We start from the raw sequence: 15,706 nt of genomic DNA, 5'->3' as shown, positions 1-15,706 counted from the left end.
CCTCAGCTGCACAAGGGCATTGAGCCTTTCTTGGCTAGGAAACAAGCACTGTGCTGTGACAGCACTCAAAAACGAACGAAGATTGCTTCAGCACCTTTATATTCAAGAAATGTGAAGCGACAAAAAAAAAGGATCTGATCCTGCCATGGATCAAGGGGACAGACATACCAAGGAAAGCGTGACTCCCACCTCTTGCCCACGTGCTCTTGTCTTACCTAGTATGAAGAGAGCTGGGAGCCTGCGTGTGAGTTCACCACCCTGGCATGCTCTGCAGGGAACCCAGGATGCTGGACCAGCAGAGAGCTGCAGAGATTTGCATCTTATCTCACTCTAGAGCTGACGTGCTATGTGATGTCCTGATGCCAACCCCTCTTCTGGACCAAAAGGTCCGATCTCCCTTTCAGCAGGGAACAGAGTTCAAGCCTCTCTTCCAACGCAGCCATTGATGATGCTGATGATTATGTATCTGACTACATAGCTGGTAAAGCTGGGCAAGTCCTGAGTTCATGTCTTCCCTTTGGAGGAGGGGATTCACACTCGTGTCCCCCACCACCCAAGGAGCACTGTCCCTGGCAGGCTGCAAGTGTCCTCAGGAAGGAGGCTCTCTCTGGTTCTCCTGATGAAGATCTCCTGCTTTTCCCAGTCCAGCTGGATTGTGCTGTGTTCTTGTAGGTCATGTGCTGGACTGGGCCCTGAGAAGACTCATCCTGAAGATCTTGACAGTGCTGTGGTGCCAGGCTGCCCAGCCAGCAACACTCCTGGTGCAAGTGGACAGCTGTTGGGCTTGAGGAGCATTTCTGGACAAAGCAGGGGAAACCGTGAGAATGAGGTGGAGGCCTCAAGTCATAGATTGACCTGCACACAGATGTCTTAATCCTGCCAGGGACAAAGGTCTAGGCTGCTCTGTGACTCTGGCTCTGAGAGCCCCTAGGCTACAGCGGAAGTTGTGTGGATCTTAAGCATCTTGAGGGTTTCTTACAGGATCCAGTCTGTGAGGAGAAAATATAGATGGAAGAGTCTAATCCTCCATCTCCTGGTTGTTTTGTGCATTGTAGCACACTATGCTGATTTCCCAACTCTGGTTACTGATCCCTCAGTTGCCCTGGATGAACTGTGTGCAAAGCTCTACCATAAACAAGACCACCAAAAATTACTGAAGTTAAAAACACCTCTTCCATTTCCCTCTTTGGGTGGAATTACAATTAATTCCTTGACTCAGAAATGTCTATAGAAATGCTGTTCATTTTAAGAGACTGCTTGATTTTGATTGTCTCTCTTGCAAGGCCTAGGACTTTGCACTGCCCCAGGAACACAGCAGCACTCTGGCAAATGGCATGAGATGAAGGCAACCACAGTCACCAAGCAGAATGACTCTTTCTTCCTTTGGTTTCCTCCCATGATGAGCTTCCTTTTTGCTCCTGACTTAGATTCGATTGCAGTCACTCCACAAAGTCTTTCAGAGGGTGTCACCAGCTTAGTGGATCACTAGACAATTCACAACCTGCAAAAGTGTTCTCAGTTGAAAAGATTTGATTCTGCTGAACCTGTATTTGAAATCTGTCCCATTCTCCACTCTCCCTTCCCTGCTGCAGTGGTGGGGAATAGTCCTGGTTCAAGGGGTATTTCCTTCTTCTGAGGAACCTGCTCCGTTCAGAGGATAGAAACAGCTGGCTCCAGATGCAATATGATAGCAATGGCTAAAAAGAGGCATGGCCAGTGCACCAGCCATGAAAAAAATACACGTAATACTGAGAGACAGACAGAAGCTAGTATGCAGCAGAGGATCATAGAATCATAGAATAGTTTGGGTGGGAAGGGACCTTTCAAGGCCATCTAGTCCAACCCCTGCCATGAGCAGGGACATCCCCAACTTGAGCAGGTTGCTCAGAGCCCCGTCCAGCCTGACCTGGGATGTTTCCAGGGATGGGGCAGCCACCACCTCTCTGGGCAACCTGGGACAGGGTTTCAGCACCCGCAGTGTGAAAGGTTTCTGCCGTAGATCTAGTCTGAATCTATCCTCTTCAGGATCAGGGATCTAACCCAGTGTCCCCTGGAAGATGCAGACAAAAGGAGGCAGAAACACTAACAAGAGCAGAAGATGACTCAGTGGCTGGAACGGGGAAACTGTGGGAGAAATATTGACTCTCTCATGGATAGATGACAGTTTCAAGTTGAGCTCTTTCAGCAGCTGCTACTACTGCTGACGCTGAGCCTGTGCGAAGGCGGCAGCAGTCTGTCTCCCAGAAAACCTGCACCACTATTTCTGCTTCTTATTTGGCTGCCTGGTTTTCCCAGCAAATGGGCCAGGAGAGCACAGACACTAACTGGGAAAATAGGGTGACAATAACGGGTGTTTTGGGGGATGCAGTATCAAAGATAACCTGGAAAGGGAGATGGAGCTGTTCCTGAAACTGCTCCTGCCTTCCACCTGGATGCTGTTCAGCTTGGAGGGGACAGCGGACCCCTCTGTGTCGCTTTGTACCACTGCCCCCCTCTTCCTCGTGCCTTCATGCCTGCTGGCCTTCAGCACTGGGTGGGAGCCTGGCACCGTTGTCTGCCTCCTCACACTGCTCTGCAGCGGGGCCGGGATCGGCTGCCTTGCAGTGCCATGGCCCCGGTGCCTCGGTGCCCTCCTGTGCAGGGCCACGGCCGCGGAAGGCACCGGGCTGCTCCTGCAGCGTGGCTCAGCCACGGGCGTCTGGGGAGCCCTGCACGAACACATGTCACAGCAGACGCTTGGTGCTGAGAGGGGCCACCCCAGTGCACACCCTGCACCGAGCTCTGGGTGAGCAACGGGCCCTGTCTCACCCCCTGAGTGCAGCCCCGTCTCCAGAACTCATACTGAGCAGGCGGTGGTGCCTCTGGTCCCTCCTGGCTGAAAAGCAAGCAGGATGAACCGTTTGTGGGGGCTGTGCAGGCCATGGGCTCTGGGGGTGCTTGTGGGGACCCCGTTGCAGCAGATCCCACACGCCGGGCCGGGGCCAGCCGGGGCGGAGCTGCACCTGGCGCAGGTGAGCGGAGCGTGGCCGTCCCTCCCTCCCGCCACCCAGCAGGAAATGCCGTGCACCGGGCACCTCGACACGCCGGGGCCCCCGGCCCATGCCACGCCACCGGAGCCCACGGTAGGACCTGAGGGGACATGTCTGCCCTGCCCCGCCCTGCCCCGGGCTGCAGGAGCCCCTGCTCCCGGTGCGGGGGACCCGTGGGGTGCAGGACACCCTCCACAGCCCTGTGGCAGCTGGCCCTGCTGGGAACCCCCCCAGTGAGCCACAGCTGTGGTGGGAGCAGCACCGGGGATGTCTGGGTCCTATAGGGGTTTGTGCAGATCGCTGTTCCTTAGTCACCCCCGTGCCGAGGTGATGGCCAGCCTTTGCGTCTCAGCCCGGCTCGTTTCCTCTTGCAGTCCCCCTGCCATGGGGCAGTGCCTGTTCTCCATCCCCCATGGGTCGACACCTCCTTGCAGTTTGCCCCGTGGCTGCAATCTGGCAGAGCTGCCAGGATTTCTCAGGTTGCACAAACCAGCCGGAGCCTGGTGTCCCCTTGGGTGCGGGGCAAGTCTCACAATCTCCAAGATGGGCTCTGGGGCGCTGTGCCCGGTGAGGCCAGCTTTTCTCTAGAGGGCAAGTGGGGCTGATGCTTTTCTGAGGCCAGAGCATCTCTGTGAAGGGCTGAAGGGACCCCCCTGCTCGCCCTTGTGTCAGTGCTCACCCGATGGCTTGTGCTGCTGGGGCGTGGGGCAGCCAGGGGTAAATTTCCTTCTGGGGGACAGAGAGTGTGGGACAGGCAAGCCAAGGGGCTTACAGCTCCCAGGTAACCCCAGACAGTGTGGGGCACGTGAATGGTCCTGGGGTGATGGGGCTGCTCAGCCCTCCCCTATCTATGTGCAGCCCCTGCAGTCGAGCCTGGGGGGGCTGCAGGCTGCCCTTGGGGCTTCAGACATCTGGTCCTGCTGTGGTGCAAGACACGGGGGCACGGGACAGGACAGGGCTTGGTCACAGTGACAGCGCTGGATTCTCTGGGCTGAGACCGGCTGGGCTGGAGCCCTCGCATCCCGCTGTGCCATCTCCCCCGAGCAGTGGGGCCGGGATGCTTGCACAGCCCTACTGCCGGTTGCGCCGAAGGCTGCCAAGCACCACTCTTCCTTGGCCCCATCCTGCCTTTCCTTGCTGAGACCCTCGTTCATGTTTGCCAGCATTTGGGGTGGGTAACGTGGCGGGGAGCAGGTCCTGCTGAGCCAGCCAGGCTGGACGGGCTGTTTGGGGAATTTCCATCCACAGCTCCAGTACAATAAAATGTGATTGGAAATGGGTGGGGGTGATAATGGCATTAATTGCCCAGCGGGCCCCATGGCTGGGACCTGGTCACTGCGGGTGCATCTACAAGGCAGCCCTGCAGGAGAATGGCAAGAGCAGCACCCTGGGCCAGGAGACTTGATCGTCCTGTGGCAGGTTTACTGCATTCCCTGGTAGCATTTTAACTCCCTGTCCATCCTTGCTGACCTCCCCCGGGAAGGTGCTGCACATTTATTACCTCCTGCATGCAAAGCAGCAGGGAGGTGAGCGGCATGGCCCCTTTTCGTAAGCAGTTATGACCACCTTTCCACTGCTGTGGGCAATGGGGGACGAGGATGCTGGTGGTGGGAAGCCCCAGGAGGTGTGGGGATGGCAGACGCTGCCAGGGGCACGGGGCAGCTGTAGCACAGCCTGGCAGGCTCAACAGGACTCGCTAGGTCTGCACTGGCCCTGCTGTGCCCAGTCTGGCTCCTGTAAACACACCAGGCATCCCTGCGCCATGCTTCCCGGCTGTTTCTGGGAGGACAGACAGCTTCGACGCAGTGCCAGATGCGAGACAGAGCCCGCTTGGCCGATGGCATAGTTAATCTGCACCTTGTTTCAGCCACCCACAGATAATCGCGAGCTGATACCTTGCAGGAAGGCACATGGTGAGGCTCGCCCTGGTTTCTGGAGTAAACAAGCTCACAGGGGTGCTGGCTGCGATCCCCTCGGATCCGGCTGCTCTGGACGGAGGTGTGCTGCACCTGCAGGCTTTGCACAAGAGCAAACACCTCGGTGTCCAGGGCTGTGTGTGGCTGTTGCCTCTGAACAGCCCCAAAATGCCCACGTCTCGGGGAGCCTGTGGCATTGCCCTGGGAGAGCTGTCCTCAGCAGTGCACACTCTGTCGAGCCTGGCCTGCTCCTGCCTGCTGCAAGGCACGTCTTCTGCTGGCTGGCCTGCTGCCCATGGCCCTGGGAGAAAGTGATGGGGCTGGGCAATGTGCTGGCTTTCAGGGTTCCTGCAGCCTCTAGGGACCGTAGAGATGGAGGAGCATTTTCCACACGGCTGGGGTTTGCAGATTGCTTTCCCGATGAACCATCGCATTGCTTAGGAAGTACTGAGGGTCTAGTAGAGGAAGAGGATGCTATGCAGGACGAGTAAACACTGGATCAGCCCCCTCAAGCTTGGGCAGGGACACTGCATCATGGAGGGTACTTTTAATTCAAAACTGGATCCTTTTCTAAAATAAACCCTCACACTCCATTGAGAGTGACTGCTTTGTCACTGAGCCACGCTCCTCTGCCTTGAGTGGTGCTTCCCCCACGGGGTCCCGCCGGAGGGGGAAACTGAGTCACAGCAGCGCTGGGCTTGCTGGAGACAGGGCTGGGAGGAGAGCCACATGCTCCTGAGGCCCCGTGCTCCATCCCCGGCGGGCTGCGAACAGCTGGGCTGAGAACAACCGTTTGCATCTGTTGTGACACAGAACTAAAAGAAAGTCCCTACACACACAACAACACTCCCAAGTACCCTCACGCTGCTAGACGCTCTGGCCAGGGACTGGGGAGGGTCCCCTCGCTCTCTTGCTAATCCTCATCTCTCCTGGCAGTCCGACCTTGCTGGGGAGGGCGGGTCGGGACCTGTCCTGGAGGGACCTGGGGAAAGCTGCAGCCCAGGTGGCAGGGTGGACTCCCAGGGAAGGAATGCGTGGCTGGACCAGCCTCTGCGGGCTGATTTGGGGGATCCCTCTATCCCTCACAGAGTGTCAGGACCTGTGCCCAAAGGAGGCTGGTGCTGGTGGACGGGATCACAGCCCCAAACCCTGCTCAGAGCCCCAAGCCCTGCCGTGACCTTGCAGCTCCCTGTGGCGCTGCCGGCCGTGCCCTGGGAGCAGAGCGGCTGTCCCGCAGCCCCCCTGGGCGCCGGGGCCCCGCCGAGCTGCTGGCCGGCTGCGGGAGTAGTCGGGGCAGTAACTCACAATAACGAAGGAGGCACAGCGTCCTTGTTCCCCCTCTCCCCACCATGCACCTTCCCCCTTAAGCAGAGGTGCGAGCAGGGCCAGGGTGCGGGGTCTGGGGCTAGTGAGAGGTGCAAGCCCCCATCGCCCTGCTGGTCCCCTGCCTCTGCCCACACCAGGCCATGGTCCGCACAGCGTGCACAGCACCAGGTCTCTCCTCCCTGTGTCCAGCACCGCTTTGCCTTGGTGCAGCGTGAGCCGATGGCTCCCACCCTTGCTCGCAGGTCCCCTGGCCGGGCGCGCGGGCAGGACCCCAGCAACGGTGGGAGCCAGAGATGTCCCCACTGGCCTCGGAGGCGCTGGGCAGGGGGGCCTTGGTGAGCGGTGCATCAAGCAGTGGCAAGCACCCCTGCACCCACCCTCATCTGCCCAGCATCAGGGCTGGGTGCCGGGGTGGCAATCCTGGCATGCCCAGTGTTTAGACAGTCCTGGGCGCATAAGACAGAGTGGAGACGAAAACTCATCACAGGGTGTGGGTGAATGCCAGCTGCTGACTTTCATGCTACGGCAGGATCTGCTGGATCAAACGTGCCCAGGGCTTTTGGGCTGGGGTCTGCCTGGACCTGCACCTGGCTCCCGGAGCTTGGGGAGGAGCACAGAGCTCTGGGCCAGCCCGAGCCTCCCACGTCCCACAGCACAGGCCACCACAGGCACCTGCTGGGCAGGTTTCAGGAAGAGCCCCAAAACCCCTTTGGGAACCAGATGCTTTTTTGGGGAGAGCTTGGCCATGCCCAGCCCTGCTAAGGAGCCTTGCAGGGTTTGCAGGCTGCAGCCAGTGGTTTTTGATGCTTTGCTCCCCTCCACAGGTCAACATCTTCCAGCTGGAGGATCCAACCACCAACCCCACCAGTCAGCCCTGGCCAGGACCCCAGCCCCAGCCCGAGATCCTGGCCCCCAGCCCACCCCGGGAGACCTGGGCAAGCAAGTATGAGTTCCTGCTGTCCTACCTGGGCTACTGCGTGGGGCTGGGCAACGTCTGGCGCTTTCCCTACCTGTGTTACCGCAACGGAGGAGGTGGGTCCCTGCTGTGGGCTCACACGTCCCTTCCCTGGACACCCAGGCACTGCTCGCTTCTCCTGGATGGAGGCCAGGAGCACGGGGGGCTGGGGAGGGACAACATGGCAGTGCGTGGGGGCTGTGCTTGCCAGGACAGCAAACATGGGTGCTGGTGGGATTCAGGGTCTTGTGTTGCCCTCCTGGACACTACGACTTTAATCCCACCATGAGAACCACAGGGGAAGGGTGATTCAAGAGTTCAAAGCATCTCCCTGGGAGTCTGCCAGGGACTTCTCCTGCTCCTGCTGGGGCCATCCTGCGCAGCCCAGAGGTGCGCCTGGCTCTGGGGTGAGCTCGGGGCGGCGTCCAACACTGTCCCAGGTGGTTTGGGCCAAAAAGAGCTGCCTCCAGGCAAAGCCCCCCGGCAGAGCATCTCTGCCCCCGTCTGGAGAAGCGGGGCTTGGCCAGAAAGGCAGTGACTCCCCGCAGCACTGTCAGCCCCCTCCGCAGCAGAGGTGCTGTGCAGCTGCAGGCTGGTGTGTGGAGGTGCGCGTCTGCTGCAAAATCCAATGCCGTTGGGCAGGAGTGCCCGGGAAGGCGGCCAAGTGGGGGTAATAACCCACCACATTTCTGGGGCAGGACAAAGTGCAGGCAGCTCAGCACGTAGCTGGTGCCCGGTGGCAACGCCCCAGGATGCAGCGCCGTGTCTTTGGGCTGTGGGATGGGAGAAACCTCCCCAGAGGTCATTCCTGAGCCTCTCACTGCTTCTGCCGACCTGAGGTTGTTTCCAGATGTCTCCTCGTGTCCCACCTGGGACACTGCCTGGTGCTCCACAGCCCCCTGAGCCTCTGCCCCATGCCCCAGCCATCCCTGACACCTGCAAACACCCAAACGCCCTGCCCCGTGTGCCTGCTGCTGGGGCTGGCACCCATCCCTGTGACACCGCGCAGGTCTTGGTGGGACGTGCCAGGGCTGGGCTGTGCCGAGATTTGCACCTCGCCTATCTGGGGAGGAATTTGGCCCTCGGGGCAGGGCTCACTGATGAGTGATGGGGCTGCTGTGCCCTGCGCTGGGCTGGGGTGCAGGATTTGCAGCGGATCCTCCTGGGGAAGCATCTGCTCCTTCCCAAGGGCCGCACAGCCTGCCCTGCGTTAGCAGCAGGGCCAGAGGGGGCAGAGGGAGAAGGAGAAGCGGCTGCTCCCATGGGAGATGCTGCAGCCCTGGGGCACAGGGCTGTGCAGGGGCTCCCATGCCCGGCTGGCATCCTGCCGCCGTGGGGCTGGGGGTGGCAGTGGGGTGACCTGCTCCAGGGACACAGATGCAGTCATCCCCACCCGCCACGGTCTCCCCCACTGTGGCTACCTTGGGCATGACTGCAGAGGACACCGGGCTTTTCCCTTCCTGCAGTGACCGCAGGCATGCGGGTCACCCCGAGCATGCCATTCCCGGTGCTCCCACCGCCCATCACAGGCCCTCTCCAGGGGCACGGCTGCCTGCAGGCAGGGGCTGCCTGCACCGCTTGCCCAAAGCTGCGTGCTCTTTCGGGGGTGGGAAGGGCAGGAGATGAGCTGTGCTGCAGGAGCCTTGCGGGGTGCATCTCCCCACGGACCCCGCAGACCCCTTGTCCCAGCAGGACGAAGGTGGCTTTGGCCAGACGCAGGGATCAGCATGCTTGCCACTGGATGTCACTGCCGCCTGCCCCGCCATGCGGGGCCCACGCTGCCCATGGGCACTGCCCAGCACCCACGGGGGACGAGGAAGCCGATCCCTGCCCACCCTCTGGGCAGCGCCAGCTGAAGGGGCTCAGGGCCAGCAGGAGAAATGGGGGTGCAGTGGGAGCTGCTGCGCCCTTGGCTCCCTGCTCCAAGGGGTTTTTATCCTGAAGCTGTGGAGCTGGGGAGGTCGGGAGGTTTGTCTCTGTGGAGCACCGCTTGCTAAGACCCCTGCAGTGCCAGCGCCCACGGGACACCTTAGACCAGCAGTAAAGCAGCCAGAGCCACCATTTCCCAGCGTCGTGGGCAGAGCAGGGACACACTGCACTACCTCGGTCCCACAACCCCGTCCCCTGACCCCACGGACAGTGCCTCCAGCTGCAGGGAGCCAGCAGGACGCGGGCACCGTCACCCCTCGCTCACAGCCTTTGCCAACAGCCAAGCAGGAGTTCCCAATGTCCCAATGGGGCTTTAAACCCACGGCAGTCCCCTCTTCCCCAGGCTGAGCCCTGCAAAGCCTCTGCCAGAGCTGGCTGGTGACTCCCCTGCAGTGTGCACAGCAGACGCGGAGGCAGCCTGCCCCCCCGGCGCTGCGCTGATGAGCAGTCAGCCCCACATCTGGTCTGTCAGCAAGGCTGTGGGGGAGCGGGGTTTGAATACAGCATCCCTGCTCTGCTGCGGGGATCAGCAATCACGGCGCCAGAGCTTTGCCAACGGGAGAGGATGGGCTTGGGCTGCAGCTGGCTGCCAGCTGGGAAATGCCGATTTCTCCCCCGGAAAGTGTCCTTTTCCAGCACAAATTTGGCCTGGCTGAGGCTGCAAGGAGCAGGATTTCCTCCACACATAAGGCAGTTGGTGAGACAAGCTGTGTAAAGATGGAGATGTCAGTGTGCCACCAGAGGAAACACTGGGATCGGCTGTGGGCACATCCCATGGTCCTGAGCAGCCCATGGTCCTGAGCATCCCACAGCCCTGAGCAGCCCATGGTCCTGAGCATCCCACAGCCCTGAGCATCCCACGGCCCTGAGCATCCCACAGCCCTGAGCAGCCCATGGTCCTGAGCATCCCACAGCCCTGAGCAGCCCACAGCCCTGAGCAGCCCATGGTCCTGAGCAGCCCATGGTCCTGAGCATCCCACGGTCCTGAGCATCCCACGGCCCTGAGCATCCCACGGCCCTGAACATCCCACGGTCCTGAGCATCCCATGGTCCTGAGCATCCCATGGTCCTGCGCACCACCGCAGCACCCACGGCTGCACCCCAGCGCTGCTCCCACCACCCACCCCAAGCCAGGACCAGCGGGATCCCACCAGCTCCCAGCTCAGGCCCCCGCTGTGGGGCTCAGGGGGAGCTCGACTGCCGGGGATGGCCCCCAAGATGGAGCCAGCAGCCCCCAGGAGCTTTTCCTGCTTGGACACGTGTCCGCACTGTGGGTCCGAACCACACATGTCTGTCTGCTGGGAGCCCGGACTGGTGCTGGCCATGTCCCGGACCCGCTCCCCCTCTCCTCCCAGGCGTCTTCCTCATCCCCTACTTCATCATGCTGCTCATCACGGGGCTGCCCCTCTTCCTGATGGAGCTGAGCCTGGGCCAGTTCGGGGCCACGGGGCCCATCACTGTCTGGAAGTGCTGCCCGCTCCTGAAAGGTGGGCCTGGGGGCCAGGGACACCTCTCCCTCCTGCCCCACTGGGACCAGCTGGGCTGTGGGAAGGGGTGCAGGGTGGGCACAGGGGCTGGGACACCCCCTCAGTGAGGCCCCAGCCTGCGCCTCGAGTCCCTGGGCAGCCCCGGGCAGGTCTCCCGCCACCTCTCCAGCCCCTTGGACCCATGCCAGGGCCAGGGTTCTGCGGGGGGACCCCTGCCTGCCCCCCCCAGCAGCCCCTCTCCTCGCGCAGGCGTTGGCGTCGCCATGCTGATCACGTCCTCCCTGGTGTCCCTCTACTACAACGTCGTCATCGCCTGGGCTTTCTACTACCTGGGCTCCTCCTTCCAGAGCCCCCTGCCCTGGTCCTGTGACGCCCCCGGGAATGCAGACCTCTGCCAGGTCGGTGGCCTCAGCGGCAGCGCTGTGGGCTCCGGTCCCGGGGTGGGACGCTGCGGGGCCAAATGCCGTGCGAGGACCGGGCAGGCGGCTTCTCTTGGGAGAAGCTTTGCCGGCAGCAGAGGAGGAAGGTCAGGTGGGGGCTGGGGCCAGGGCCGAGGAGGGAGGTCGGCGGTGGTGACGGTGGCAGTGGTGGGGATGTGACCTGCTGGGGCTGTGTGTTGCAGAATGCATCGGGGAGCACTGGCCGGGTCAGCGCCAGCGAGGTTTTCTGGAAGTAAGTCCCTGCGTGGCAGCATGGACGTGTGCCTCCCTCGGCCCGTGTCTGGGGGCCTGGCCCCGGCTCCATCTCCGCTGGTCCTGGGGGGCCGGGGCTGAGCCCCGCAGGCAGCAGCCGGTGGTGCCGGAGGCTTTGTGAAAGGTGGAGGGGTGGGCGAGGACATTGCGGAGGCGATGAGGGTGCCCCGCGTCCCCCGTCCCGCTGACCCGCGTCCCCGCGCCGCAGCGAGCAGGTGCTGGGGGTGACACGCAGCTCCGGCCTCGGGGACCCCGGCCCTGTGCAGTGGCCCCTTGCCCTGTGCCTGCTGGCGGCCTGGATCCTCATCTTCCTCTGCACGCTGAAGGGCATCCGCAGCTCGGGCAAGGTGAGGGGCAGCGCCGCGGGGGCGGCGGGGGAGCTGCCGTGCTGGCGGAGCAGGGCTGAGCCGAGCCGCGTCCTGCGCAGGCGCTGTGCTTCACAGCCGCCTTCCCCTACCTGGTCATCCTCATCCTCATCGTCCGAGGGGCCACGCTGGACGGCTCCCTCAACGGTGTCCGCTTCTACCTCTCCTCGGACTGGAGCAGGCTGCAGAGCGCCCAGGTAACCCCACACTGGGGCCGGGGGTCCCCGACGGCAGCGATCCCTCCCAGCCAGGGCTGATGGGGCAGGCTGGGCTGGGGAGTCCTGCAGCCCCCCACACCGTCGTCCCCCAGGTGTGGAGCGACGCAGCCTCGCAGGTCTTCTACTCCCTGGGCATCGGGTTCGGGGGGCTGCTCTCCATGGCCTCCTACAACAAGTTTGACAACAACGTCATCCAGTGAGCAGGGCCGGGGCATGGGGGGGCTCAGGGGGTACGGGCTGTCGGGGCAGCCCCGGGTTGCAGCTGGGGAGGTCTGAGCCCCACAGCCCATCAGAATGCCCCCATCTGCATCCTCACCCCATGGGCGTGGGGCTGTGACACCCTCCCTGGCAGGGACACCTTGGTTATCACCATCGGGAACTGCTGCACCAGCTTCTTCGCCGGCTTCGCGATATTCTCGGCGCTGGGGCACATGGCCTGGAGGAAACAAGTCCCTGTGGGCAGTGTCACAGACTCAGGTGTGGGCTCAGGGAGGGGGAACATGTGCCATCCTGTGCCGGGGTACATCCCGGTGCCCTGTGCAGGGATGGGGCCGTGGAGCTGCGGCCGAGCTCACACCCAGCCTGGCTACCAGCTTGCTGGGCTTGGCCGTGGTGTCCTTTCACACTTCCCTTCACCTCACCCCGCAGGCCCCGGGCTGGCGTTCGTGGCGTACCCCGAAGCCCTCTCCCGGCTGCCCGGCTCCCCATTCTGGTCCATCCTCTTCTTCCTGATGGTCTTCACGCTGGGAGTGGACACTTTGGTGATTGTCACCTCGGGCAGCCCCATGTCCTGCCCTGTGCCTGGCCTTGGGGTGCCAGGTACACCCCGTGTCAGGCATGCAGACGGCATGACGTGCACGGGCCAGGAGTGTGAGGACGGTGCTGGGGTAGGGGGGATGCATGACCCATGCATATGGGACTGTCACTCGGGGTGGCAGGGGGGGATGTAGCCACGTCCCACTGGCACAGGGCAGGGGTTTCTCCATGTGCCCAGGTGTCACAGGGACGGGGATGAGCATAGGGACAGTGCCCTGCAAAGTCCCTTCTGCAAGGACCATCCCCTGCACGCAGCCCGGGGGAGGCAGGGACCAGAACATCCCCCACTGACATCTCCCGTCCCTCAGTTTGGGAACATCGAGGGCATCACCACAACCATCCTGGACGAGTTCCCAGCCCTGCGTGACTGGCGGAGGAAGACGGCATTGCTGGGCGCTATCTGCACCTCCTTCTACCTGCTGGGGCTCCTGCTGGTCACCCAGGTATGGGGTCCCCTGCACCCCCATCCATTGGCACCCAGCACCCTCAGGGTGATGCTAGGGTGGAGGATGGGAAACGGCCTCTTCTCCCCACCAATCTCTGCACAAGCCCTCAGGCGGGAGGACGGAGGGCCATGCATGTGCCCTGGCATCGATGGTGTCCATGCCATGGGGTGCCCGGTGTGCGCCCCGCTGCCTTGAGCTGTGCTGACCCCGTCCCTCACCATCTCACAGGGTGGCATCTTCTGGTTCACCCTCATTGACACGTACAGCACTGGCTTCAGGCTGATCATCGTCGCCCTCTTCATGTGCCTGGGCATCGCTTTCTGCTACGGTGAGCAGAGCAAGCAGCCCCCGGGCACGCAGCAGCCAGCTCAGGGGTGTGTGATGGGGTGCAGCCAGCTCGGGGGTGTGGCGCTGCCAGCCCTGGGGCACTGCCGCGGGGTGTTTATGGCACAGGGCAGCCCCTGGCTACGGCGCTGCCAAGGCTTGGCATTCCTGGGGCTCACGGAAAACCGTGGCCGGGCTCAGCGGGGCTCTGCCCCTGTAGCTGTGGGCAGCTTGGAGCTGGGGTGGGCAGGGAGTTACCCCCGTCCTGCTGCCCATGCGCAGCGCAGCCCGGCAAGGAGATGGTGCAAAGCCGAGGTGCAGCTTTCCCTGTGTATGGGGGATGCAATTTCCTCTCCACCCACCGAAGCGTGGTGGATGTTCAGCACCCAGCACCACCACTGCCGGCGCGGCTCAGCCCCAGCACAGGGTGTCGTGGGAGCCTCAGAGCGGGTGCACCCATCAGGGCTGTGCTGGGGGCAGGCAGGGGCCCAGTCGTGACCCTCTCCTGGGGTGCCTGCAGGCCTGAACCAGTTCTGCCAGGACATCGTGGACATGATCTGCCGGTGCCCGCCCTGGTGCAGCCACACACTGGGCTACTTCAAGGTGTGCTGGGCCTTCTTTACCCCCTGCCTGCTGCTGGTGAGCACCGAGCGCCTGGCTGGGGCTGGCGGTCGAGGGGAGATGAGCTCCTCTCCCTCCATCCCTCCTTCCCGTCTGAGAGGGGCAGCTCTTGCTGTGGGTTTGGAGCAGGGCTGCCCCAGTCTCAGCACCCTCCTGGGCCTCTCTGTGGCTGCTGGTGGGAGTTTGAGGCAGCCTTGGGGGTCCCTGCAGCGCCCAGTCCTGCCAAGACCCCTGGGGCCAGGCGGTGCCACAGGGTCATGTTGCTCCTGCCTGCTCTGCCCTTCAGTTCACACTCATCTACGCCTTCCTGGACATGTACAGCGTACCCCTGCGCTACGGCACCTACAAGTACCCCGCCTGGGGCACGAGCCTGGGCATTTGCATGGGCGTCCTCACCTGCCTACAGATCCCGCTCTGGGCCGCCATGGCCCTGTGCCGCGAGTCGGGCACGCTGAGAGACGTGAGTGTGCAAGGTGGGATGGGGGACGGGGGCAGAGCAGGGGCTGTCCCAGAGCTGGGGATGGGGTGGGAGAGAGCGACCGGGCGGTCGTGGTGCTGTCCCTTCCCCAAGAGAGAAAATGGGCTGGAGCCGTGGGGCTGGGGTGAGAGGTGGGGTCTGAGCCCCTCTGTGGCTATGCCCACTGCTGCCCCTTCCCGCAGCAACACCACCCTCTGCCCTGCGGGTGCTTGGGGCAGCCCTTGCTCACTCTTGCCCACCCCCAGCGCCTCCAGAAAGCCACCCAGCCCCTGCGCTCCTGGAGGGCGGCCACTGCCCGGGACGTGACTGGAGATGTCATTGACGTGCCATTCACCATCACCCTGACCGGCAGCGACTTCACCGCGCCGCCCCACGGCACCCCACATCCTTGCTCAGAGCCCCCCAGGAAGATGGGACCCGCTGGGGGTGGGGACAGCCCCTGGGGACTGTCTGCTGGTGCATGTGGCTCCCCGTGTGCCATCACCGTCACCCATCCCGGCAGATGGTAACCACTAATCCCAGCATGTATTTTAATTCTTTTTCCTGGAAACGTTCTGCACGCTCCAAAGGTGGGTCTGGGAGATGCCCTGGTAGCAGGACCGGCTGCCTGGACCACGCTCCAGCCCTTCACCTGCCTCTGGGCTGTTGCTGTGCGCTGCTGGCCGGGCTGGGCCCAGCTGAGCTGGGGACGTGCCGACGTATACCAGTGCCTGCAGAGGTGCGTGTGCCGGGCAGGGTGCCACCACCACCCCGGGCTGTGCCATGGCTGTCATGCAGCACAAGTGGGGACGGATCCATGCCGCCATCCCGGCTGGGTGCTGCCGCTGCTCAGGGTGGCCGTGCCTCTCGGCAGCGCTGCACCAACCGCCCCGCTGACGCCCCGGAGCCCTGCGGGGCCTGGGTGCAGCTCCTCTGGGATGGGCCAGATCCTGCCACGTCCTGCCGCGGCACGCAGCCTCCGGCCCGATGCCCCTGTGCTGCCAGGCTGCGGGGTCCCAGCCCACGGTGCCTCATCCTGCTGCCTGTCCTCGGCTCAGCACTGACCCGCCCGGGGTGCAGGGGGGACAATGTCCCGCTGGCTTCAGCTGCAGGAGCACAGGGGCG

General features: G+C 62.9%; 1 protein-coding gene across 1 annotated transcript; it reads left to right on the top strand.

Annotated features, from left to right (window-relative positions):
• Positions 1-7,074: 7,074 nt before the first annotated feature.
• On the top strand, positions 7,075-15,111 carry LOC309417718 (sodium-dependent proline transporter-like; the record flags this gene model as incomplete). Its single annotated transcript, XM_082015253.1, has 14 exons — positions 7,075-7,303; positions 10,511-10,642; positions 10,892-11,040; positions 11,265-11,314; positions 11,543-11,681; positions 11,762-11,896; positions 12,010-12,113; positions 12,270-12,394; positions 12,566-12,678; positions 13,042-13,176; positions 13,408-13,507; positions 14,024-14,142; positions 14,411-14,584; positions 14,848-15,111. The coding sequence occupies 14 exons, from the start codon at positions 7,075-7,077 to the stop codon at positions 15,109-15,111; spliced, it is 1,968 nt and encodes a 655-aa protein (XP_081871379.1).
• Positions 15,112-15,706: the final 595 nt, after the last annotated feature.

Source organism: Phaethon aethereus (genome assembly GCF_964289735.1).
Source record: "Phaethon aethereus genome assembly, chromosome: 1".
NCBI lineage: Eukaryota > Metazoa > Chordata > Aves > Phaethontiformes > Phaethontidae > Phaethon > Phaethon aethereus.
The sequence above is the reverse complement of the archived record's forward strand: the minus strand, read 5'-3'. Positions and strand labels throughout refer to the sequence as shown.